The sequence below is a fragment of the Colletotrichum paranaense genome (genome assembly GCF_030867605.1).
Source record: "Colletotrichum paranaense strain IMI 384185 chromosome Unknown Scaffold_12.1, whole genome shotgun sequence".
In the NCBI taxonomy this organism is placed as follows: Eukaryota; Fungi; Ascomycota; class Sordariomycetes; order Glomerellales; family Glomerellaceae; genus Colletotrichum; species Colletotrichum paranaense.
This window is the reverse complement of record NW_026848970.1, coordinates 1239362-1264160: the sequence shown is the minus strand read 5'-3', so window position 1 is coordinate 1264160 and position 24799 is coordinate 1239362. Positions and strand designations below refer to the sequence as shown.

The 24799-nt window shown below is 53.8% G+C and overlaps 10 protein-coding genes across 10 annotated transcripts; 5 read left to right on the top strand and 5 right to left on the bottom strand.

Annotated features, from left to right (window-relative positions):
- Positions 1–1701: 1701 nt before the first annotated feature.
- CPAR01_13346 (CDC24 Calponin) lies at positions 1702–4956 on the bottom strand (the record flags this gene model as incomplete). The annotated part of the gene is made up of 4 exons (XM_060497600.1): positions 1702–3191; positions 3246–3432; positions 3492–4277; positions 4378–4956. The coding sequence occupies 4 exons, from the start codon at positions 4954–4956 to the stop codon at positions 1702–1704; spliced, it is 3042 nt and encodes a 1013-aa protein (XP_060343993.1).
- Positions 4957–5370: 414 nt separating this feature from the next.
- On the bottom strand, positions 5371–6612 carry CPAR01_13345 (uncharacterized protein; the record flags this gene model as incomplete). Its single annotated transcript, XM_060497599.1, has 3 exons — positions 5371–5661; positions 6029–6216; positions 6384–6612. 3 exons carry the CDS (start codon positions 6610–6612, stop codon positions 5371–5373), a joined length of 708 nt encoding a protein of 235 aa, XP_060343992.1.
- A 222-nt stretch (positions 6613–6834) lies between these two features.
- Positions 6835–7095, bottom strand: CPAR01_13344 (uncharacterized protein; the record flags this gene model as incomplete). Its single annotated transcript, XM_060497598.1, has 1 exon — positions 6835–7095. A coding segment is annotated over one exon (261 nt), but the record flags the coding sequence as incomplete, so codon positions are not given.
- Positions 7096–8163: 1068 nt separating this feature from the next.
- CPAR01_13343 (uncharacterized protein) lies at positions 8164–9444 on the top strand (the record flags this gene model as incomplete). Its single annotated transcript, XM_060497597.1, has 4 exons — positions 8164–8256; positions 8312–8600; positions 8647–8918; positions 9199–9444. The coding sequence occupies 4 exons, from the start codon at positions 8164–8166 to the stop codon at positions 9442–9444; spliced, it is 900 nt and encodes a 299-aa protein (XP_060343990.1).
- A 3245-nt stretch (positions 9445–12689) lies between these two features.
- CPAR01_13342 (uncharacterized protein) lies at positions 12690–13547 on the top strand (the record flags this gene model as incomplete). Its single annotated transcript, XM_060497596.1, has 1 exon — positions 12690–13547. The coding sequence occupies one exon, from the start codon at positions 12690–12692 to the stop codon at positions 13545–13547; it is 858 nt and encodes a 285-aa protein (XP_060343989.1).
- A 146-nt stretch (positions 13548–13693) lies between these two features.
- CPAR01_13341 (WD domain-containing protein) lies at positions 13694–16782 on the top strand (the record flags this gene model as incomplete). The annotated part of the gene is made up of 2 exons (XM_060497595.1): positions 13694–13856; positions 13964–16782. 2 exons carry the CDS (start codon positions 13694–13696, stop codon positions 16780–16782), a joined length of 2982 nt encoding a protein of 993 aa, XP_060343988.1.
- A 297-nt stretch (positions 16783–17079) lies between these two features.
- Positions 17080–17715, bottom strand: CPAR01_13340 (Snf7 family protein; the record flags this gene model as incomplete). The annotated part of the gene is made up of 1 exon (XM_060497594.1): positions 17080–17715. One exon carries the CDS (start codon positions 17713–17715, stop codon positions 17080–17082), a length of 636 nt encoding a protein of 211 aa, XP_060343987.1.
- A 903-nt stretch (positions 17716–18618) lies between these two features.
- On the top strand, positions 18619–21096 carry CPAR01_13339 (nonselective cation channel; the record flags this gene model as incomplete). The annotated part of the gene is made up of 5 exons (XM_060497593.1): positions 18619–18659; positions 18867–19109; positions 19182–19210; positions 19264–19365; positions 19418–21096. The coding sequence occupies 5 exons, from the start codon at positions 18619–18621 to the stop codon at positions 21094–21096; spliced, it is 2094 nt and encodes a 697-aa protein (XP_060343986.1).
- Positions 21097–21193: 97 nt separating this feature from the next.
- Positions 21194–21895, bottom strand: CPAR01_13338 (YesU protein; the record flags this gene model as incomplete). Its single annotated transcript, XM_060497592.1, has 1 exon — positions 21194–21895. The coding sequence occupies one exon, from the start codon at positions 21893–21895 to the stop codon at positions 21194–21196; it is 702 nt and encodes a 233-aa protein (XP_060343985.1).
- Positions 21896–23876: 1981 nt separating this feature from the next.
- On the top strand, positions 23877–24497 carry CPAR01_13337 (uncharacterized protein; the record flags this gene model as incomplete). The annotated part of the gene is made up of 1 exon (XM_060497591.1): positions 23877–24497. One exon carries the CDS (start codon positions 23877–23879, stop codon positions 24495–24497), a length of 621 nt encoding a protein of 206 aa, XP_060343984.1.
- Between the last annotated feature and the right edge of the window lie 302 nt (positions 24498–24799).

Below are 24799 nucleotides of genomic sequence, written 5' to 3'. Positions count from 1 at the left end.
TAGGAATGAAGAAGGAGGCACACAAGTACCTACTCTCTCGCCCTCAAAGATGCCCGAGTTGGCTGAGGGGCACGTTGCTCTGGTCCGGGTAGGAGCGTCCAGTGACCCCCCTGTTTCCTATTCTGAGGTATTCTTTAGTAAGGTACTTGTTGGACTTAGTCGTGAAAGGACCGGCTACTAGGAGGAGTCCTACTTTCCCTCGCGCTGTCGTTAATCTATTGCTAAATTATACTTCTGCTCAACTCCCTACGGAGAGGCTGTATCTTGTTTCCCCATTCTCCTTGTCCCCTCGCCGTACCCTCGAGAAACTTGAGGTACCTACAGATCAGGATGTCCGGGTCATTGTGGTCTTCGCCCCCGTCACGAGGCGATATGTAAACAAACACAGATCATATGCAGACTTGATCAGGCCGCGACGCGGATGGTAGGAGTGCGATCGCAGAAAACATCTTATTTTCGTCAACCCAAGAAAATAATGCGAGAGAAAAAAGTTGTCGATAGTGCAACATGGTGTAACTATCCCTTCCGGGGGTCTATTCTATCAACATGTACAGAAGCACCATGTCCCGACCTAGAGAAGACGATCGACCAATCCATCATGAATCACAGCAGGGCACTAGAATTTATAGACTCCTCCATCCAAGGAACTAGAGGTCCACCAAGTTTTCTTGCGTGACAAGGACATGCAGAAAAGATAATGGTTAGCCATGACAACCAGGGGAGGAATTGAAAATAATCGAGCCAAACATCAATAATCACTACAGAAGCAGGCAGATATCTCTTTCTAAGCGTCGCTAATTCGTGTGGACCACGTAAGCTGGGATCATCATCGTCCATGAAGTATATCAAACCACACATCACAAATCACAGATTACACAGATTTCAACACCTAGTAATGACGATGGAAGACAAGCAATCAAACGTCACCAAGCAAGGGAGGCTCGACATCATCATGAAGGAACAGTAACGCCTGTTCATTGTTCGAATAACCTTTAGCTAGCGCCAGTCAAGAACCCGATCCCCAAAACTGTAACGAGCGACATGGCAGGCATTCTCATTCCCTCCTGGCTGATGGCAGCTCAGTTGCCACCCAGCCAAACCGCACCCAACCATTTAGGCAAAAGCCAGATATCACAATTCGTCCCCCATCATCAAAGTCGTAACGATTGAAAGTAGGTTAGTCATCCCAGAAAGAGTAATCAACCAAGAGAAGAAGTGAAAGTGAAATGATGGGAGCCCTGGATGTATCTGCCCTGAAGAGTTCGATATCGAAGAACCCCATAGAGACGTATGCAAGCAACATCCAGAGTCGCCCAGGGTAGTTTGATGTCAAGTATTTCCAAAAAGAAGAAAAGGAGCGATCCGGTGAATGAGTGCCTTTGGATACAACCCCTGCATAGGGGACCGTGTCCTTGAGGGCAAGGAAATATGTGGTCGTGATGGAACCGTCTAAATTCTCGTGCGCGAGTCCGAATGCTTCTTAACCGCAAATGGCTGCCGCTACGAACCCCGTGATGTATGGTAGTCTAGCAGCCACGTGCTTGTTGATGCGATGCTGAGAGGTATAAAATGAGGTGAAATAAACTGCTCCGGACGCCATGTATGCAAAGAAATGCCCTCCGGTGGGTATATGGGTATGATGCGCCTGGGAGAGTCCCAATGTTCTCTCAAAAGACCTACTTCGACATAGAAATGAGGCGCTTAGGCCGTTTCTCCAACGCAGAACAGCTCAATCTCGCCTACCCCTCCCGGCGCAGTGGCGCGGGCTCCCTCGCGCCATTCGATAAAGGCGATCTGAATGTCATCGTCACTGGCAATAGTGACAAAGTCGCCATCCTCGTCCTGGTATCGGAGCTTAAGCATGCCCTTGCTGATACTGCTGTTGGTGAACCGCGCAAGTTTGGCGTCGATGCGGTCAATTAAAGACTGGTATGTGATGTTGAATGCAACAACCAGTGTGACGTAGTTGCCGCTGTCGACAAAGTTCACCTTGACCTTCAACTGCGTGGGAATCGGTAGGTCGGGGCTGGCAAGCGGGTTTGACTGAGATCCGCTGATCCCGCCAGTGCCAAGAGGAGGAGACAACATGGCATTCATAGACGCAGCCGCATCAATGCTGAGCTGCCGGTCATGGACAGAGTTTGGCGTTCCCTGGCGGGGATAGATTGGCTGAGCGGGGAACTGGGACATGGTGCCACCGTAACTTCCAGATTGCTGGTGGCCGTACTGGCGTTCTCGCTGAGCGCCCGGGCTCTGCGTGTTTGATCTGATGGGAACGTCATTTACCCTGGGCGAGCCGGTCTGCGACCGCGGGATATTCTGGTCGTGGGCTGGGTGTAGATGCGCCGGGATGCCAGGCACCGCCGGAACAGGAGTGCCCCCTTGAGTGCGACGAATGTTCCCGGGGGCGTTGATATCAGGAGTGCTGTACGATCTGCTGCGCTGCTGCTGTGCTGCAGTCTGACTGTTGGAAGCCATTGCCGGCAAAGACGGTCCGCGAGGATTCCTGTGCTGCGAAGAACCATCTCTCGAAGGAGCTCGAGGCATTGCGGGGGCCGTGTATCTCTGATTGGGATCTTCCCACCCAGGCTGAGGGGTCAGCGACTTGGGGAATTGATATGCTGGATTAGGGAACATATTGCTGGCGGTGCTCGTGCGCGAGGAAACAGGCGAATCGGCTACGGGTGAAAAGTAAGAGTCGCCGCCGCGGGCACCAGGTGAAGAGGCACCCGGAGCAGGCACCTGGGTCGAAAGACTGAGAGGCGCCGGTGGTTGCGGCAGAGGGAATCTAGGAGGCGGAGCCCTCACCATACCGGCAAGGCTCTCATTAGTTGCGGCGCGTTGCCGCAGGCTTGTGCTCGATGCGTTGCGAGGCAACATGCTGCCTCCTGTAGACTGAGTCGGCATGGGAAACTGGGCAGGGGCAGAGGCTGGTGGCCACAGTTCCTCGTCATCGTCATCGTCTTGCTGGTTAAGATACGGGTTCTCGAGCTTGCCAGCGTTTTCTCGTGTCCAGGCAAAGTCGGGTGCCGCCGAGTCGGGACTCGTAGCAGATTTGCTGGGCGTGTTCTCCTTACGTTGCGCCTCAAGGGCGACTGCCCATTTCTTCATCTGCTCCTCATTGGTGTACTTGATCATGAAGTTCTCCACGCCAGGATCGCCTTTCCACCAGATTTGGACAATGTAGGATCCTGTGAATTGGTTAGCAATCGAGGGTTAGGACTAGGGTTACTTCCTTTCCATACCGGGCTTTGCGAGGGAGACGATGTCAGTAACGTTCGTCATGAAGATCCTGCCCTTCAACTGAAGTCTCGCATTCTTGTTCCTGATCTTGGGCCCTGTAGACCTAGTCTTATCCTTCTTGTCCCTGCTCTTGTTCGCCGAAATTTCCTTGCAGCAGAGTAGTATGCATTCGAAGAGATAAATCTCGTACTACGAAAATCAGTGTTTGGTCCTGGTTGGGGATGGCAAATTTGTAGAGCAAAACTTACGTCCTTTTCTTGCTCGCTCTTCCCTGTGACGACAGTGTAAACACCATGCATCAGCAGCCTGCCGAACTGCTCCACGCGATGATTCTTCCAGTCGTCGACTCGGTTTCGCAAGTCGTCCAGAGCCTCGTCCAACAGATCTCGGTTGACTTCTTCGTTGGCCTTTGACAAAACTCGTTCTGCAGACTCGATACCGCCTGCCAGATCGGCCTTAATATCCTCGTCCTCGCTCTTTTTCATCAAGTCTTTCAACAACAGAGGGTACTTGACGAGACGCTGCATGGGCTTGAGGAGGAAGCCATCCAAAGTGTTGAAGTCTGCGGCCACGGGATGCCCGCTCGCTTTGATCTGGTCAAAGACTTGATTGGCGACTTGGGCTGCTTTGCGCTGATTGGCGATGAAGGGACGGTAGATGTCGAATGCATCTTCGTATGTGACAAATGGAGCACCCCAATGCTGTACAGTCTTGGGCATGGAGTTTGTCGTCTCGACACGGATCAGGAAACGGCGTTGGAAATCCAGGATAGCGTTGATGTTGAGGAAAATCTGATGAATGGTGTCGCCAGTGATTATTCCCTTAGTCTCCAAGCTACTTTTCAGGTCGTAGAGGTTCTCCAAATCTTGGACGTATTTTCGCTCCGTGTCTACCAGTTCCTTCACGATATGATCCCGGTAGCTCAGCTTGGAGCCTGGTTCCATAGGAAGATCATCTTCGGGATAAGGCTGGAGTTGCAACAAGAGACCCCGTTGCTCAGCGATGTCGAGAACGTAATTGACGACTTGAGTTGTCTAGGACGAGGTCAGATTTGGTCATTTTCAATTTACATGATTGATGGTGATCTTGAATCAGAGGTCACCGTGGAGGAGAGACAGCAGTCGTGTCGCATACCTTGACAAAACCAGTCGTGTCATTTCCTAGTACGTCGCTGATGACGAAGCATTCCGCCGAGGGTATACCCAAATCCTTTAGACACGCCTGAATGAATTTGAAGAGAGCAATTTTTGCCTTTTTGCTGTCGCTGGCACTGGCGTTTGCGCCTTCGATCTCGAGGGGCTTCTCTGGTTGCAGGGCGTTGTAAATGTCGAGTAGCGGATAACCGGTGCGGAACAGGGCCCACAGTGATTCGACAGGGTCGTTGGGGTCGAGCTCTTGCAGATAGGGGTCGAAGCCAGGTACCTGTGATAATCGCTGCTTCAACGACATGCAAATCTGGTAAAGGGACCGCGAGGCATCGGCCTTTTGGTTGATGATGTTGGCCGTAGCCTGAACGGGACCTCCATTTTGCGGGGGCGTCACCGTGGATGCGCTGTTGAAGGAGGCGAAAGAGCCAGAGGATGTGTACGCTGTCGAGCCGGAAAGCTGGCTGGCGCGGGGCGCATTACTCATGGTATTGGGTAGGCCGCCGATTCCGTTGGATTGCTGGAATACAGGAGCCGTGTTTGTTCTTAGGAGAGGAGCATGAGCCATGACGTCCTAACCCATCCGGTGAATGGAGGGGAGAGGATGGAAGGACACGACGGTCGACTACAACGACGACGGCAACGAAGAGGATCGGGGATCGTGCGAGGACCGAGGGGCGAGGCGGTGGAGGATCGATGAAGCGGTTCGTGGTCCTATGTCGAAGACAGGGTCACGTCATTCGGCACCGGGGTTCTCGAGAGTCGGTCTGGTCGAGTGGACTCGGGTTCAGGATATCGGTGCTTGGGCGGAGCAGCGACAATGTAGCGGTGGGCGTCGGGGAAGGTTCTCGTGGGCGATGGGCGTCGTCGGGAGAAGGGTAGGTTTGTTCTTGGAGGGCGAAAATGAGAACAAGGGGTTTGAGCGATGGGCGTTCGGACTCTAGTATTTCCCCCCCTTGTGGTGATCGAATAGGGCCCCCCTCTATGTGTTTTGCCGGACTTGGAACAGGCGGATAACGATGAGGAATAGGGACGTCTTCGTGTACGGGGTTTGCGTGTGCGTATGCGAGAGAGAGAGAGAGAGATAGAAGGCAGTATGTGTGTGTGAGACAGAAGTGCCGGCGCCGAAAGTCGGTGGAGGAGGGAGGTTGGGCTGGTTGGGCGGGTCTGTTTTTCGAGTCGACGAGTCGAAGTTGCGGAGCGGTGCGGAGCGATGCGGGCTATCGGGGCGAAACAAGTTGCCTTTTTGACCCCTGTCCGGTCCTTGATCCTCCTATTAGGTGTCACTAGTGGTGGGCGATAGCGTGTATCTCGAACAAGCCTTCGTGGGCCAAGAGGTATTGCGAAATGGATATCGTTTGGGAGTGTCGGTTGAGGAGTGCTAGGTTGCCGACAGAGAATTGCAAGTCGAGGTTGGAGTTGTCGCTGGATTTGGGGACGCTGTTGCAGGACGCAGGCTGATGCAGTTGGCGTGCATGAGGGTGTGTCTTGATTCAACCTGGAGGGGGGCTGGGTTAGGTACTAGGTAGTGAACGGCAGCATGGGGGAACGTAAAGCAAAGGTTTAGGGGGTAAGGCGAGAGGCACAGGCACAGGCAAGCCGCAAAGGCAAAGACAGAGGGGGGGGGGGACTATCCGTACCCTTAGGATCTGAGGATACAGAGTGTGGAAGCGCCTGAGTCTCTGTGGTTGCTTCAACTTGCTTGGGTGCTGGGGAAAGATCCAGGTCAGGCCAGCCAGGTCGGGTTTCCAGTCCCCAGTTCCTAGCTCCAGTTGCTGTTGCGGTCCAATGTGGTGCAGTGTCTCGTCGCCCGTGCTCTGCTGATTGCCTGGGCCCCTAGAGTAAGGTATTGGCAGCAGGAGCAAGGGGGTGATGGGTACGAATGGTGGGATAGTGGTGGTGGGCGGATGTTGTGTGAGTGGGAACGGGTTGGTTGGGCTGAGAGGTCTGAGGATGACAGATTCGGAACCACGTCCTTTGAGTCTTTGAGCCTACCGCGGTGAAGGAAAGGCAGAGAGACGCCCGGCGAAAAGAGAGAGAGAGAGAGAGAAAGAGGCACAAGTGGGAGCGGAGGTACAACTGCGCGGTACTGTGGTGGAGAGGCGGCCTCAGGTTGGCCGCATTGATCTGATGGAGGTTTTGGGCGTTTCAAATTAGCGGGTGATTGCGCTAGTCCAGATTGGGCTTGGTCTCCCGTCGCAGTGGACAGATTCACGTCTCCCATTGATTGACTCTGCCCTCGTGGTGCGCGCCCGGTACGTATCGCGATCCCATCAGCCTTCAGCCTTCAGGCGCGAGAGTACGTACATACGTATTGCAGGGCAAGCCTCGACGGGGAAGGAAGGAACAATTGATTAGGATGGGAATGGGGATATCTTGGGTGCGTCACTGGCCAGGAAGACCTCTATCAGAAATCAGCATCTGTGCTCTCAACAACTCTGCAGCATCACAGAGGAATATCGAGATCTCTATCACGGACAGAGCGACCGTCCACACCGTAGATCCTTGGAGACAAGCCTTGAGGCATACGAGAAGGAGGGCACTCGGACTGACAAAGAGGAGGGGGTTTATTGAGCACGAGGCAGAGGAACACAAGACCTGGACACATCCGTAAATCTACTTGGCCGGCACTGCATTGTTCGAGAAGGTTGATGGAACAAAGATAGGGGAAACTTGTAATGGAGGGTACGGATAGACCGGGGGCAGACTCTAGCACATGCAGACTCAATGATACACATTTTCCTGAAAACTCACTATCCAAACTATACGGATTGAGGAGGATTGTTGACTAACTACTTACTGTCTTGAGCAGATCCTCCATTCTGCCCGTCCCGTGTCCCGCATCCTGCGTCTTGTTTTCCGACGGCTGTCATTGTTATGCCCTGGATGACGAGCATGGAGGAAACGGGCCTTTCCTGGGGACGGGCAAGTACATCATCCACTAACAAGCATCGTATCAACGATATAAGGTACTCCGCAGTCTATACCGTACAGAAGTCGTAATCCAACGCTGTCTTGAGCCGATTGCAGACATCTTTAAACCAACAAATCACAACCATCAAGCTGTATCTGAAATTACACAGTATTCATATGCTCGAGCGCCTTCAAGCCGGTGTCGGGTTGATTGCCATGCCCCCATTGCGTCTGCAAGGTACTCGTCGCACGACATGCCTGCCGGGCCCTTTGTCCCCCCGCTGTAGAAATCAATCATCCATGGTTGCTCTGCACAATGAGCCGACTGCCCACTTGATGGTCCAAACCCCTCAGGCCACTTGCGCCCAACATGATTCGTATTGCTCAGTCAAGTTCAGCCGGAGACATGGAGATGGCAATATCATACGGTGAGCTGTTCGGCAAGTTAGGTAATCAGTCAAGATGGACTGCAGAGCACCTTGATATCTTTCAAAAAAGAATATAAAACAAGCTGGAGAGGTAGGTACCTTACATTAAGGGAATCTGGAAACAACTTCAGCGTAAGGTACCTTAGGTAGGTAAGGTGAGGAAGGTACGGAGCACATTGGGACCTGAGAAGGTACAGATAAGCCATCTCGGCTTAGCTAAAGCACCGGCCTGTGCTCCGATAAGACACTTGGGGAGTCTCGGGAAGGCACCAAGAAAGAAGGGTTCCTTCCTGCGCTCTCAAAGCCAAAATCTCCATGACCCCCTCCTGCCCTCTGAGCAAAGACATCCTGACCAACCCTTTTACATCCTCCGCAGTCAGACTTGATGCCGCATATTCCCTATCTTGGGGGTTGCATTCGACAAACTGACCTCGATGCGCATCGCCATCTCGGCCAAGACCCGAACAAGACCTGACCGGCCTGCATCAATCGACAACTGCCGCTGCAGTCGCAATCAGTCCATCGCGGTTGGTCTCCTCCCAACATTGAAACTAACGGTGCGCCAGGCGCCTTCAAGCACAGCCATCCGGTCGTGTCTGCACTCTTCGGGCCTTCCCCCCTTCGCCCGCCGTATATCCTGCTGCACATATCGCAAGGCGTCTTCTCTTCGCACACTTTGACCACATCTTGCGCTGCCGGCTGCTAGGAGGGATACAAACATTTGCCCCCCTCGCTCTCCAGACACCACTGTGCTATGCTGCCCGTCAGCAATTCAAACCGCCCGACCGACAGACTCACTCACCCACATACGCAGACGAGATCGGTGGATGGGTTCTCAGACAACCGCATGAGCGTCTCCCATCCGTCTGTTGTTTCGATGCTCCAATGCACGGAACTACCCTGCTCTCACGCTGCAGACAGGACATGCGCCGTGCAGCCTCGCACTGCCATCCCGGTCTCTTCTGACTCTGCTGTCGAGTCTCTTCAGGGTCTCTTGCGCCCACACACCGCTATCAAGGACGACGCTCACCCTGCAACTGTCGCTGTCAGTCTGTCCGGGCACACGGCTACCGACCGCCCGTTGAAGGGCATAGGTACCGTCATGTCTAGCTCCATGGCCACAAAACCTAATTCCCTGCGAACTAAGTCCTGGCTGGATATCCAATCCACAGCCGCGGATCAAGTCCCGGTAAGCCACCCTCCATGAGCTGACCAAAACACGTCAAAGACGTTGAAACACCATCTTCATGCACCTAGTAGGCTGTCCCACAAGGTCTAGGAAACAATGGGAGCCTCACATGACGAATTTATTTTGGGATTTTCTGGACCACTCAACCAACGCCTAACATGGGATGGCCGACATGGGTCACGACGGCTAGCCTCCAGAAAGGCGAGCGGAATCCACTCCGAACGAAGGATGTCCCGAGCAAATGTTCTCACCCTTCAGGATGCGCTGCAATGTGCTTCAGATTACCTCTTGTGCCTGTGCTGGATTGTGGGATGGGCTGTCGATGCCAAACATGGCGCTCGTCCTTGTTTCTTCCCGTGTACATATCCTGCAAAAGAGAATTACCTATGCAAGTCCAGTATCGCAGCTGGCCACCTCAGCCCCAGGCTTGGAGGCTTCAACGGTGCGTCTCACTCTCGGCCTGGGCGGTCCGGGCTGGGGCGGTGGTGCGAGCTGCTCGGAGCGAGAGGCGTTTTCGGTGGCTTGATGATGAGTACCGGCCCCGTCTCAAGGCGGCATGGTTGAGACTCGGCGGCCGCTGGATAGTTCAAGACCGATGCGATGCGCCTGAGCTGCACAGTTTATGCCATTCGCAGTTTAGCAGACGCCGTCAAAGAGCATGGGGATCAGCCGCGGCACCCGGTCTTTCTTTGCCCGTTGTTTGTTTTCCTCCAGAAAATTGTTTGAGGACGAGACATCACAAAGACAGGTGAGAGTCTATGATAGCATGAGGTTTTCACCAATGGTATTTTGCAGAGGATGCCAAGATGTCACCATTGGGCTGAGGCTCACACAGGACGGACAAACTGGGGATAGTCTATCGGGACAAATCTCTCGTGCATGCACCCACGCAAACCACGGCATCTCTCGCGGCCCATCCCTTAACTGGTAGGACTAGACCTCACGGATACGAATAGGGACCGTAGGACTCGTGGTGGATCCACGCAAAAGCCGAAGTACCCCGGAAAATCACTTTAGGCCGATTGTTCACGGAGTGGCCTGACGAAGCTCGGGGATTATTTCGCCTCATTCTGATTGTCCATTATCACAAACAGGCGTTCCATTCTGAGAGCACTCATCCAGAGCCTGTGCTTTTACGGACACAGCTTGCCTTGACTCATCGCAGTTCGGGAAACAATCTGATTATTGAGCGTCGCCTCGTGATCTTGTGCGCGACTCGATGCGCCCGGCAATGACACGCCTGCACTCACACGAGCAGCCTCTAATAGAGAAAGAACGTCATACCCCCTTCGGAGGCAAGCATTCAGAGAGGGGAGTCCCGGGCTGACGTGCAGAAGAGGCGAACACCCAAGAAACTCACCCGGAGGTTTTCTGGAGAATGGCAAGGTCAGCTCCGAACAGCGCGCGCACAAGAAAAGTTTCGTGCGACATGACTGCGGGCGGATGGGAAAGTCATTGAAGCCAAGCCGGCTTCCTCATTGGAGTTTTCTGGCATGTGCGACGTCGTTCCCGCCGCCTCTGTTCGTGCTCGACCTGCATCTGTCAGGAGAGTCCCTTAGAGATCACGATGAGGGATCCCTCGTGTTTGTCCTAATGAGCCTCCTGAACTTCTTGCCGCGCTTTCAGTACCTGAGAGGTAGGCGCAGTCATACGGATACCCGGACCGGGCGTTGTCACTTTTCGGAGGCTCACCGGGGAGGGCAGAAGCACCTGGTGTCGACTCATGGCTGAAGCCGGATGAATCGGCAGAGCGATCATGTCCACCTCCTTTCATGGTAGGGCCGAGAATTGGCCATTTCAAATCACGAGTGAGAGAAGAGAAAGGGGAAACTATTGATCAGGGCGGGACGTTCGCCGCCGCCGATCTGCACCGTACACGTGTCAGTTGACTTATCATTCGGCTTTCCGTTTTTCCGGCTCTCTCGACAGCAGCTCGTAGGCGCAAGGGAAACCATGAAGGTAGGTGGCGAGAAAATGTCTATATAATTTGCCTCACCTTATTTTTTCTTTTCTTTTGCTTAAGTGGTGAATGATGAGGCAGTCAACAGTAAGTACAACCGGCCTTGGGTAAGTGGAATGGGCCAGTATCAAAAAAGCGTCCTATGGCACCGGCCAGTGATGAAAGCCAAGATGCATGGGAAACAACTTGGAAGGTAACATACAGGAACCTAAGAGGTAGAGCTGAGTCTGGACACATAATTAGCATTTCATGTTGCGATGAACCATACTAGTCTCGGCAGCCCGATGGGAGTGGTAAAAGAGGGAACATGGGCTTTGCTGTCCGATGGACAAGTCGGCGTCGGAGGGGAGGGGAATCGTGAATGTTATTTATGTGTAGGTAGTCAAACAAGATAGAAGGGGATTCACTGAGAAGAAGAATAAACTTTCTTGGCCGATTGAGTTGTGAGCTTAAATTGGGAAGGGAGGTGTATCTGCGGGTATGAGGTATATGTGAGGGAACGCTACGGCTCATGATATGGATGGGTATTATGGTGATTATGTTTCAAGTAAGCTGAGGGGGGATGAGATCAAGGTCATTTCTAACCTGGGATCTCTGGGTAGTTGCAAGATCTAGATATGTGTCTCATGTACTATGCGAGTATCTGAGATCACGAACTCTCCAAAGGACAAGATCTCACCCTGCGTTCGTGGGGATATGCAAAATGCAAGACAAGTCGTCGGCCGGCAGCGGGTGTGTCTAAATCTGGATAGGCACACATGTGTCATACCACACTCTTGCCCAACTATAGTTAGTAAACTTAGGATTCCCCATAAGCTTGAGGTGAGGTCTTTTTTCACTTTTGAATCTTGCTTTCTGCTGGCACGTTCTGAATTCAACTCCACTCGAAGCCCCTCCCGCATTTTTGCCACCCGTTGCTGCTCATTTGCGGGTCTTTTGCGAAGCCTAGGTATTGTATGTATGTATTTCGTGCAGTGAAGCGGCAGGCACAAGCGGGAGGGGGAAAGTTGTAATTTGAGGAGTATGGCAACTTGAAAGTAGATGGGAGTGAGAGGGCTGGATGATGCATCATTATCTTTTGCTTCCTTTCACATTCTTCCCGGAAGCCGTTCTGCTTCCAGGAGGCGTTTGGGAGAATCTGCTGTCTGAGAACGCGACGGCTTTGGCGTATGGTCTGACCCTATGCCTTGCCCGCACCATGTAAAGTGATTGCTGGAAAGCTTTATAGGAGTAACGCAGAGTGAGTGAGTGGAATGCGGGCGGTGGACGGACGTGGCGGCAGACTCCCGCGGCCGGTGGTCGCTCCGCATTGCTTGGGCGGCCCCCTTGTTCTTGCGGCTTATTTTTTGCCTGCCGGTCCTTGCCTACTTTGTCTGTTGCATGTCCACACCTCTTGTCACTGACTTGGTCTGGGATCCGCACTCAGTATGGATATCAGAGGGGGTCGATGGGGGGATGAGGATGAGAGGTTGGAGATGGGCACCGTGAGAGGATGCCGAGGGGATAAGGGGATGCGATGCGATGATGATATTGGTCAATTGCTCTGATCAACAGACATGGAGACTGAGGAGAGTAAATAGCAATAGAAGTGTGAGGAGCAATGTCTTCAGACAAGAGAACAAGGATAAGTGATAATCGCCGGACCCGTCTGTTATTGCTCCATCATCCCCATCCCATCCCGCCACCTCCGCCCTCTCTCAGTCTGTCAAAAACTGGTTTGCATGAGGTATCCGTGGATCCGTATGCATAGTACCGTAGTTGCTCAGCGGTCAACTTGTTGTGATGCTGTGGTGCTGTGTTCATGTGTTTCCATGTTCCATGGTTCCCTCGTTTCCCCTCTCCTATCCCAATCACCAATTTTCCAGGTTGAGGTGATTCCCAGGGACCAAAAAACAGGCTTTCCAGGCTGCAAAGCAATCCCCGCCCAGTGCCCACTTGGCTTCCCTAAGGTTCCCGTCTTCTTACCGCCCGCCGCCGCCGCCGCCGCCTCTCGCCCTTCCGCACTCCGCTGCCTCGTCTTGCCTTCCATTGCCTTGTGTTCACCTTGCTCACCTGAACTGTCACCTAATTGTCCGGCAGGTCTGGATCGCTTACCTGCATCCGTAATTATTGCCCTGCCTGCTTACCTCACGGCGACATCCAGGCATCTTCAACCAACAACGGCCAAGCGCTCCCGCTACATTTCCACCCGCCCTGCCGCCCCCGGTCAGCCCAGCATCCAAACATCCAAACCTTCAACCCGCCGTTTAACATCATCCAACCAACCCTTCCTTTCCCCAATCCAACTCTCCATCTCAATCCCAAAATCTCAATCCAACCATTTTCCCACCCCACACCCTGTCCCATCTCCTCTTCTCTTTGCTTGCCTTGCTTCTGCTGTTGCATCTACACTCGCAGCTCTCTCGCCGCACCCATTCCTTGCTTTATTTTCTGGATGCGACACAACTAAGACAACATTCTACACTACCATTGCATCACCACCAATACGTAACCACGCCCATCAAAGGAACCCTAGCCGCCTTGCATCACGTCGCCCAAAGACTTCCCTGGATATCAGTCCGCCCATAGTCTCACTTGCCTCTCTCTCCCGCTGCATACTCTCGGCCAAGAAGACGACGACGACGACGACCACCACCACAAAGCATTCCAGAGAAGCCAATCGACCGTAGTCCACCCCGCGACCGAGCACGAACCCCGTCTGCCCCTCGCACGCATGGCCCGCGACTGCGCATACCTTGCCATTAGAGAAGAGCCGTAGAGACCAAGTCCTGCGCGACATCTCCATAACCTCTCGAACTACACACTCTCGCCAGACATGTCTGCCTTTACCTCACAACAGCCCGACGAGGGCTACTCCGAAGACCCTCTGAACCCTAGCTTCAGCGGCACTCAGGATGTCTCGGCCTCGCGTCCACCTGCAGACCTGCCCGCCTGGCTCGCCCAGCATCTCCCCGGCCTGTCCACCTCTGAAAAGACTGGTACGTTTACCTTGCCCTGTGATGCAGCTGCAGCAGGGCAGACGTTTGCTCTGCTTGCTCAAAGTCCTTGGGGTAACAACTGACACGACACTTTGCCAAATGAACAGAGCTTGCTATTGCTCTTCTCGACCAGCTACCCACATCGACCATCGTCGAAATCGTCGAGCGTCTACATCCTCGCATGTACATCAACTTCGTTCACTACTTGCCGACAGAAGTTTGCCTGAAGATTCTCGGATACCTCGATCCCCTCTCTCTCATCCACGTCGCCAAGGCTTGCCACGCCTGGCACGAACTGGCCCTCGACCGCAAGCTATGGGAGAAGCTGTACAATATGGAGGGCTGGAAGGCCATCTACTCGGAAGTCAACAAGTGGGAAGAAGATGCGAACAAACCTCAGAACCAATCCCCCAGCTCGCTCCACAGGGTTCGATCATGCGAGGACGGCCACACGCATAAGAAGCGTGCGATATCCGAAGACAACGATCTCGAGATGACGGACGCCGGGGCTTCGGTCACCAGGGAAGATTCGATGAACTCAATCATGGGCAACAGCATCTTTGGCAGCCCTGCCTCGTCATTCGGCTTCTCTCGGAGTTCAGCTACGCCGCAACATGGAGATATGGATCTGGACAGGTCGGCTTCGGGGTCCACACGTCGAAGTACAGAGAGAAATTTCGGCGTCGACACCAAGGGCAAGGGTAAAGCGTCGCCTATGTTGCGCGCCGCTCTTGTCAAGGAAGACTCGCTGCCGCCCATAATGTCCACCGACGCTCTCGGCAGAATCTCGCGGTCGTCACTATGGTCCTGGGACGCACCTAGCCGACGGTACAGGCTCGACTGGAAGTATCTATATACGATGCGCTACCGCCTGGAGCAAAACTGGGAGCTTGGGAAGTTCACCAACTTCCAGCTGCCCCACCCGGATCACCCGCAAGAAGGCCACCAAGAGTGCATATACAGTCTGCAATTCGACAGCGAATACCTCGTTAGCGGTAGTCGTGACAAGACCCTTCGTATCTGGAGTCTGCACACCCAGCGATTGTTGAGGCCCCCCCTGGAAGGCCATACTGGATCTGTGCTCTGCCTGCAGTTCGATGCGGACAAGGACGAAGATTTGATCGTCTCTGGAAGCAGTGACTCCAACGTCATTCTGTGGAAGTTTTCAACAGGACAGATGATTCAAAGGCTCAAGAATGCTCACTCTGAGTCGGTTCTCAACATCAAATTTGACAAGAGGATTCTGGTCACATGCTCAAAGGACAAGACCATCAAGATTTTCAACCGCCGTCCTCTTAAATACGGTGACCCCGGCTACGGTGATGGCGATGTCGTCTTCAACGCCCCGAAACGCGTCAGGGACTACGGATACGGCAATCCCATGGACGACCTGCCCCTCAAGCCTGCGTATAGCCTTATTGGTTCTCTGGACGGACATGGCGCGGCTGTCAACGCCGTTCAGATCCATGGCAACGAAGTGGTGTCAGCCAGCGGTGACAGAAACATCAAGGTCTGGGACTGGACAAAGCAGGTCTGTATCCGGACAGTCGTTGGCCATAGCAAGGGCATTGCCTGCGTGCAGTACGACGGTCGGAGGATTGTTAGCGGCAGCAGTGACAACGAGGTCAAGGTGTTTGACAGGTTCACGGGTCTCGAAGTCGCCAGTCTGCGCGCGCACACGAACCTTGTGCGAACGGTCCAGGCTGGTTTCGGCGATCTTCCTTATAGCGCTGAAGAGGATAAGGCTGAGGCCAAGAGGATTGACGAGATCTACTTTAAGGCGGTAGCTGATGGAGTCGTCAGCCCCTTTAGCGATCATGGCAGCCGCCGTGGTCGTGCCCAGGCCCGTAACGCGGGTAGTCAACGACCGGAGGACATTACGGCGTATGGTGCCATTCTTCCCCCCGGCGGCGGTGGCGGCAAATACGCTCGCATCGTGTCTGGCTCCTACGACCAGAGTATCATCATCTGGCGCCGTGATAAGGAGGGCGTCTGGAAGGACACGCAACATCTGCGTCAGGAAGAGGGAGCCGCGGCAGCGCAAAGCCAAGCTCAAGCTGCGGCAAGAGCGGCTTCACAGCTCACCGCACAAGAGATGCTGGCAAACTTGGAGTCAAGCTCCTCATCCACGACGCGCGGCACTCGGGGATCTTCTCCCAGGACGACCGTCGACAATCCCATTATTGCCACCATTACGCCCGATTCGGCACAGGCTTTTATGAACCTGATTGACGCGGTTGTGCCTCGGGGACCGACACAGCTGCGCCAGGCTTTGCACCATTACCCGACAATGTTGGTTTACAATTCACACATTCAGGCTGCTATTAGCAGAGAGCCAAACCCGCGCATCAGAGCCGACCTCCGCAATGTGCTCAACGCTGCTCTTTTGGAGACGCAACTCAACCAGTCGCGCCGTCTTATGGCGAACCGCGAGACGCAAACAATTGATCCGCCATCGCTGCCACCCTTGAATGGATTCGCTCCGTCGTCAAGCACACAGGTCCAGCAGCCGACTCTTACCAGATTTCATATGGAAGTTGTGCGCCAGCGACACGCTCAAGAACAAGAAGCTGCCGCCGCCACCGCCGCTACACCCGCCGCCGGACCTGCGACGCCCCAGGTGCAAGGACATTTACACATCCAGGGACAAGCTCAGAATCAAGCACAGCCGACGCAGCCGGGAGCGCCTGTTCAGACTCAGGCGACGCCGGTGCCGGTACAAGGTGCGCAAAACCCTGTGCCGGACGCGGCGCACCACCCGCACATTGCCAACGGCGACAACGGCCCTGCAAGGGTGTTTAAGTTGCAATACGATGCCCGCAGGATCATTTGTTGTAGTCAGACGAGTGTCATTGTGGGCTGGGACTTTTGCAACAATGACCCGGAGCTGGAGGAGGTTGCGCGGTTCTTTGGGACAGTGGACTAGAGGCGGACGACGTGGCGTGTTGAAATAGCAGTAGTAGTAGTAGCAGCATCTCACTGGCATAGCGAATCGTATCGGCAGAGGGAGGGCTCGTTGGTTTTATTTTTGGGAAGAAGAGGAGTGTCGGAACAATAAGAAGTGAATTCGAGTTGTGAATATGAATAGCCACAGTGCCTGGCACTTGTAATGAAGTGGATATGAGGTATGCCATTACGCCGAGATACGAAACTCTCCAAAAGCTTGCCTTTGCTCTCCCATGTAGTCTTTATCTCATTTCCTACACGACACTCTGCAAGCATATTAGCCAGCAGCCTCCTTGAGCTTGGCACCCTCCTTGGCCGGCTCCTCATCCACAAACTCGGGCAACTCCTCCTGCAAGAAACTCGGCATAGCGCCCATCTCGGGCTCCAACTCAGCCTCCATCCCCAACGCCTCCAACTCGGCATCCAGCTCCGCCTCGTCCACGTCCTCGGGCACATCATACGACCTCGCCAGACTCTCCTGGATATCATTTCCAATATCCATCAAATCCGCCATCTCATCCTGCAACCTTTCAATCTTGTCGATATCCACCTTCCCGTACTGCTTCTTGAGTTCTTTATTGGTCGTCTTGAGCGCGTCGACGGTGGCCATGGTATTTTTCAGGTTATCCTGCATCGTCTGCGCCTGCTCCATGTTCCAGACCTGGGACTGGAGCTGGTCGCGCTGGGACTCGTACATTTTGCGGCGCTGGAGGACCTTTAGCGCCTTTTGCTTTATCGCGTTTTTGCCGGGGCCGTCGCGCATTTTGGAGAGTTTTTGTTGGTAGGTGTTTAGTTCTGCGGTGAGGGCGGAGAGTTTCACGTCGATTGAGGAGATGCGGTCGTCGATGTTTGTGATTGCGCTGTTTAGGGTTGGTTTTGGGCCCTTGGGGGCTGCGCCGAAGAGGCGGTTCATGGTTGCTGGCGATTTGTGTGTGTTGCTGAGGTTCGTGGGGGAGGGGATCTTTGTCTCTTGGGGTGTCGGAGAGGAGGTGTGGTGAGCCTGGTGAGGTTGTGAGTATCTTTGGGTTTTGGTGGGCGTTTGTGTCGTTGCCTGGATGACGTTGCGTGGTGATGAAGCTGGGTGACGGTTATCGATAGGACCCCGCGGTCGGGATGGTGGTTGCGGGTGGTTGGGCAGGCCCCGCTGAGGCGCCAGGCGAAAGGGAGAAATGTAAGGCCGGTGCTCCGAGAGGGTTGGTCTTGGTGGACCCCGGATTTGCGAACGCGACCTCCCTTACCTTACTCTTGCCATGCCCGGCTTGGCGGAGACAGTGATGAAGCCCGGGTATCCGCTGTTCAACGGTCTCCAGATTGCCAGTCTATGTCTGATGACCTCGTTACATTCTATCAAACTCTGCGATTGGGACAGAAGTGACTGGAAGGTGGAGTGCTTAAGTCCACGAACAAGCCTGGAATATGAATGCTAAGAGTTCCCGGGCGCAAATTCCATGAGCATCAAGAGGTGTAGCTATACCGGTGGTGAACTCTTTTTTGTCTCTCTCTTCGGGTTGGATGCTTCCTCCCACAACCAGTCTGCTCTGGTCCAAAGCCTTCAGAGTTATTGCCTTCAATTCGGGATAAACGTAATGGATCCATTGCTACTCCGTTTTGACCCTGTGCCTTCTACATGCATTCCTGCCTCACACGGAGCTTTCGCTGAAGATCCTATCTGAAGCTCAAGCTTCCGTTCTTTCTCTAGACTCCTCGTCCCTCGTTATTTGCTTCCACCGGGAGGCTCATTTAGCACGGCTTCGGTGTTTGGCGCCTTGTCAGGGGTTACCGGCTACGCGCGTGCGCAGCGACTCGCAGTTACATAATGGTTTCCTCCCAAATCCTGGGCATCGCGGCTGGTGTCTTGTAATGAATCGCCAAGATTCCATGACTAAAAACAGGGCCCCTTTACCCCAGCTGTTCCGTATTGTCCTTTTTAAGGGGATGATTCGTCAGTGGACAATTAGGACAGGTGCTAGTTTCTCTGATTGTCCATGGCCCTTTGATCTGCCTGCCGTCACCATTTGCCTCTTGATGTATCCCATAGCAAAAGTGAATGTATTTGCGACGCAGACGGACCACACCGACCTGTGAGAAGCTGGAGATGAGACGGTCGCCGACGGAGGAGATGGCGGAAGAGGCCAAGTTGTGGACGGGCCGTCAGAGGTGTCGTGGTGACGAGGAGGACGACGACGAAGGTCCTGGTGTCGCTGGCGGCTCCGAGACTGAGGCTTGTCTTGGTGATGGTGATGATGAAGAGAAACCAGGGATTACGTCTTCAGTTTCTGAGCTGCCCATATATGTTTCAATGCATCGGTACGTCCATCAAAGCCCGGAATATCTGATGTTCAGTCAAATTGGGGTAGTAAGATGCTGACCTTTAGATAGCGTCCGCCGGCTCATCAATGCAAGTATAGGTAAGGACCAACTTTCAATGTCAGGAAACAAGTGTACTCACACTGAGATCTAGATGATCCATACACACTGAGCCAGTTGAGTGACCCGAGGATGAACATTCTCATCGTCCGGCCTCTCGTTGAGCGTCTGTATCATCCCAACGACATCACCATAGGTATGTGATCCCCCTTCTCTTCAGTACTACTCATGACTAACACCAAAACAAGTTTACTGCCTCCTTGCCAACCGCCTCTACTTCCTCCGCCAGCAGGCAACTTCAGTCCACCAACCCGTCAACGTAGCACGTGCAACGCTCTGCGAACTCGTAGCAGCCCGCGTCCTCCGCCGCTTCCACGAAGCCAACCCGGGCTCCCAAGGCCTCCTCTTCCTCTCGCGCCTCCTCGTCGGCGGCTTCGATCCGTTTGAGGGCGCCCCCGAAGCCGTAGAGTTCGAAGGCCGTCGGCAGTGGGCACCCCAGGAACGTGGTGGTCTCGAACGCAAACTCACCGCCCTCGAGCTGGCCATCCTCTCCGAGAGCAAGACCTTTATCTCCTCGCCCGGGTGCCAGCGCGTCATCAACGCCGTCTACGAGGGCCGCGTCGTCTACACCCCGCTCTCTTTTGTCGACATCTTGCCCGACCACTACGAGTACCGCCCCATCTCCCTCTACGACCCGCGGAAAGCACCCCTCCTGAACCACTACCGCCTCATCGTCCCGCGCTCCCGTAATTCCATAGAATTCGTTCAGTTCCTCATCCTGATGGTACTCTACTTCCTCGCTATGCTCTACCGTCGCAGCAGCAACGAGGTCTTCGAGTTCCTCTTCTGCATCTACGCTGCCGGCTGGGTCCTCGACGAAGTTGCCGCCGTCGCGGAACATGGCTGGGAGGTCCACGCGCAAAACCTCTGGTCCTGGCTTGACGTCACCTTTTCCGCAATCTACGCTGTATACGTCCTCGCGCGCATCTACGACGTAGGCGCAGGACACTTCCCCGACGGCCATGGCCTACACATCCTCCCGCTCGCGGCGCCGATCCTCCTCACCCGCGTCGCCTTCAACATCGCACCCGACAACATCGTCCTCATCTCCCTGCACGCCATGATGAAGGATTTCTTGCTGCTGTCGTTCCTCGCGTGCTGGTGCTTCATGGGTTTCCTCCTTGCGCTACAGTGGCTCATCGACTCCAACGATAACCTCAACGAGACGCCTTCGTGGTTTGCCATTTGCAAGTGGATGCTCTGGATCTGGTTCGGTCTCGACGGTACCGGCATCCAGGAGTCGACGCAGTTTCACATCATTCTCGGCCCGGCGCTCATGGTCGGCTTCGCGTTCCTCGGCAACACGCTGTTCCTGACGATCCTCGTCGCCGTTCTGACAAACACCTTTTCCAACATTATTGCCGACGAGGCGGCCGAGGTGCGCTTCCGCCGCGCGGTGCTGACTTTCGAGGGTGTCAAAAGCGATGCCATTTTCGCGTACCCGCCGCCTTTCAACATCTTTGCGCTTGCGACGCTGCTGCCATTACGGTTCGCCGTGTCAGCCGAGACGTTTCACAGGGTCAACGTGGCGCTGATCCGCGCGCTGAACTTGCCGACCCTGCTGCTCATCAGTCTATACGAGAGGCGACAATTCTCGCGCCGGATGAGGAAGAAGATGAATGGTGGCGGTGGCCGCCGAAGGTTCTTGGGGTGGCAGCTTTCGGGATTTTCGCCGCACGGTGATATCCAGGCCGTGTTCGATACGGCGCCACCGCCGGATGTTGCTGATTTGATCGAGGAGCTGGATAAGATTGGCGACGAGGGGTCTGTGACGAGCGAGGTTGTGCCCAAGTTGCCGGCTGATCTGGGCCGACCCATTCGATGGAGATCAAGGCTACGGAATGGGGTTCAGGAGCACGATGATTAAAGGAGGTTGAAGAAGTGCGGTCGCAGTCATAGTGGCTTATTATTGATTACATCAAGGCATCATAATACATCTATTCATGTCCGTCATCGTCCTTTCTTCAAAGCTTCCATACCTGAAGGTTACGATATCTCGCAACAAGAGGTTGCATCTGTCTGAACCCAATTCTTCCGTCCCGGATAATAGGTCCCGTGGACTTGTCGTCGTAAAACTCAAAGATGGGCAAGTCGTTGATGCGGAACTTCACCTCGCGCTTGTCCTTGATGACCTCAATCTTGTAAAACGCACCAGCGGCATCAGGGACGGGGGGCAAGGGGTCCGCGCCTTGAGAAACAAGGTGGAATCCAGGTGACTTGCGCAGGTTCGCCAGATGGAACGCCCTCTCTTCGGGCCAGCGCCTGCGGAAGTAGGACGCATGCAGCGTACGTATGTCGGAGGAGTGGTACTGCGGGTAGCTCCCGTTCCTGGGCTTGAGGGACGGGTCAAAGATGGACCCCTTGCCGTCGTCGGCGACGGTGGCGGCGCCGAAGAAGAACATGGCCAGGCCGGGTTCGTTGCGCGGGGAGAATTCCCAAGTGATGCGGATGCCGTCGGGGAAGACTTCGGGGACCCAGTAGACGAAGTAGTCGTCTGGGTTGCCGCCGCCCGAGAGCTCGAGGGTATCGTTGACGGCTGCGATGGTGAGGGGGCCTTCTGCCACCCAGGTTGCGACGTCGGCGGTTGAGTTCAGCGGGTTGCTGTAGAGGAGTGTCTCTGCCATAGTCGAGGTGGCTAGGGCGAGGAGTGCGGTGAGAATACGCATGGTGGATGGTTAAGAGGAGGAGAGCAGAAGTTTGAGAGCTTGATGACTTATGTGATGATCTCGACCCGGGGGCTTGGATGCTGATCTTCTGAGGAACCTCAAGGGCATGCTCTAAGCTGGAGAGACAATGAGGATCACAAAGGTCACATTGGAGCAGCTCCGGTGGATATATGAGATGTTTTGTAGCTGCACGGAATAGAAGACCGGTCACATCGTCTCAAGCGCGGCAGTAAAGTTTGCATCTTGGAGCGGAGTGATGCTGCACCGAGATTCCCGAGTCCGGGGTGTTCCCCCGGGAGTGGAGAACCGGGAGGTTGACAGGTGCGCCGAGCTAAGCTGAGAGGGGCAACTCCCGAGTCCCGCCATTCAAGTTTAAAGTCGCGCAATGTTGTCATCTGAAAGGTAAAAGGTGTGATTAATATAAACGGTCAAAATATTACCTTGAGAAGATGTCTCAGCCGATAGAGCTGTTGAGCCATGTGCAGTTTGTAGGTGGCATCCGAAATGCTTATCTTATGTCGCTTCTGCAGCCCTGTATCACGCCACATTGACCCAGAGTGATGTCCATAGAGGTGAAAATTTAAGGTGGAAACATGTCTCCAAAGTTAAGTTCTCTGAAGACTTTGTGCCCGGGCTACTCCGTGACCCTGCGTCCGAATCCGAACTCTCGACATTTAAGTGAAAATTCATGAGTCTCTGCTGGGGGAGCAGAGTTTCCACCAATTGAGGGGGTGGAGATCAGCGTCGCATCCGGTAATGAGCCTAAATAACCGATTTGAATGAGGCGGAAATTGCAAGTGTTCTTGGACAACATCTTGGCAGTGCCCGTGCTGTCCGGAGAGATAGTCTCCGTCTCAACTTTTACATTTGCAGAGCTGATCGGATGGCGTAACGTTGAATTGGTAACCGGCCGGACGGAGTGACACTGGCCGGGCCCGGGTTTCCGACGGCGCTATGGACGATGCCGTAGCGGCGCTGGCCCGCTCAGGTGTTGCCGGCGCCCATGTCTGCTTCACTTACCACAATGCTCTTGTAATAATAAAAGCCAAACGATGTACCATGCTTTCAATTAGGACCCATCCTTAGTTCCCAGAGTTTTCACCCAAAAGGAATTGACGCATATCGCAGCGCTGTTGATCCATCATCCATCATCATGAACTTTTAATCCCAACTTCCGAGTGGCTTTTCTCATTATGTCTGCGCACGCCTTTCCAAGCTTCCGCTTGATCAATAAGAGCCGAATAGTTCTGGAATAAACAGTAGTAGCCAAACCATGTATAGGAACTCCCCTGAGTTGCATGTATCTGTGACGTACCTTAGGCAAGCTACCTTCCCTCAAGTTCTCGATAGGACTTGAATCATTCAATTCTCGTGCCTTGGTGTTCATATTGCATGAATTCAGGCCTAAAGGTGAGGTAATAAGGTACGAGGAGAACCACCGCAAGTTCAAGTATGCCGTTCTCCCGACGACCAGGTGCTTGGCTACCATTAGATGACCTCGGACCCTGAGGCTTTGTTCAATTTCCCTACAAATAGAGCCCGAAAGGACCAATAATGGACCCCGAAGACGATATTGGGGCCCGAAATCACGGGTCTGAGCCGGAGAACCCCCACTTTCTACCGTTTCGTCTACTTTGAGATAGACGACAAGGCTCCTGAAGCTCCGACAGTGGATCTCTACCCGGGAAACTCCTCCGCCAACTCCGCCATCGGAATAGTATGCCCATGACAATGATGGGGACCTCAAAAACACCCAGTCTCGCTTTGCCCAGCTGGGCTGAGATGTCCCACTTAAGAGGTATTAACACTATGATTCTTCGTACGATGGAGTCATTCAGGCAACAGCTATATCTATGAGCCTTGTGACTCGACGCCTGACAGCATAAGTCGAGGGACGAAAGAAATAACCGATACACAAAAGCCTTGACATATCCAGATAACATTCTTACTATACAAATTACCCCCCGTCGAAATCATCACAATGGCTCCCGGCTGGCTTGAAAAGTTCATCGTCCGCGTAGACGCCACCCCGGACAAACGCCGCACCGAAGAGACACCTGCCCTGGAAATCCACTACACCGCGCTCAAAGATCATCGCCGCATCCTCGGCGTAAAGGGCGACACAATACCGCGATACGAAGTAAAACGGCAAGCAGTCCTCGCAGCCTGGGGAGACAAGTGCTATGTCACATCACCCTCGAATGGAGGCCAAGAAGTGGCCGTGATCGATTTCCACACCCTGCCTGCCCAGACCGAGATCCAATTCTTGCAACGTGCGCTCAAGATTGATATCAAAGAGAGCGATGGAAAGTACGAGTTAGGCGAGCTGGGCAATGTGCATTGGAAGGCGACGGGTATGAAGGCGTATGGACGGGCGTCGTGGGAGCTGAGGAATGAGACGGAGATGATTTTGTCTGTCACGATTGACGATCATCAAGTCAATGGTGTGATTTCTGTCTGGAAGAAGAATATTGGACAGGAGGCTGTCGAGGAAGTTGTCATGGTTGGGCTTTCCAAGATTGAGGAGTACAGGAGAATGATGCGGCATGCCAAGATATCTAGCATTGGAGTTGCTGCCAATGCGACGTGGTTGGCGGCGTAGTAAGACGTATTGGTGTTGTACTACTCTGTATCAACCTCACAACGACTTGTGTAATTGTTCAATCATCAGAAGTCAAGAAATGCGGTCCTTCGCGATTCTATCAAGAGATCTTCGGTACGAGATCAAAAGCAAGTCGGGCATTTACCTATTTCGTGCGTTTCCCAGAGGTTGTCAGAGTACAGAAGCAGACTTGCAGTAAGGCTCTGTCAATAGTCTCAACAGTGCGTCTCAATCAAAGCCTCTTGTTGCAAATTGGAGCCAGGTCTAAGACAAGTCAAATTTCGATTTTCATGGCAGACTTC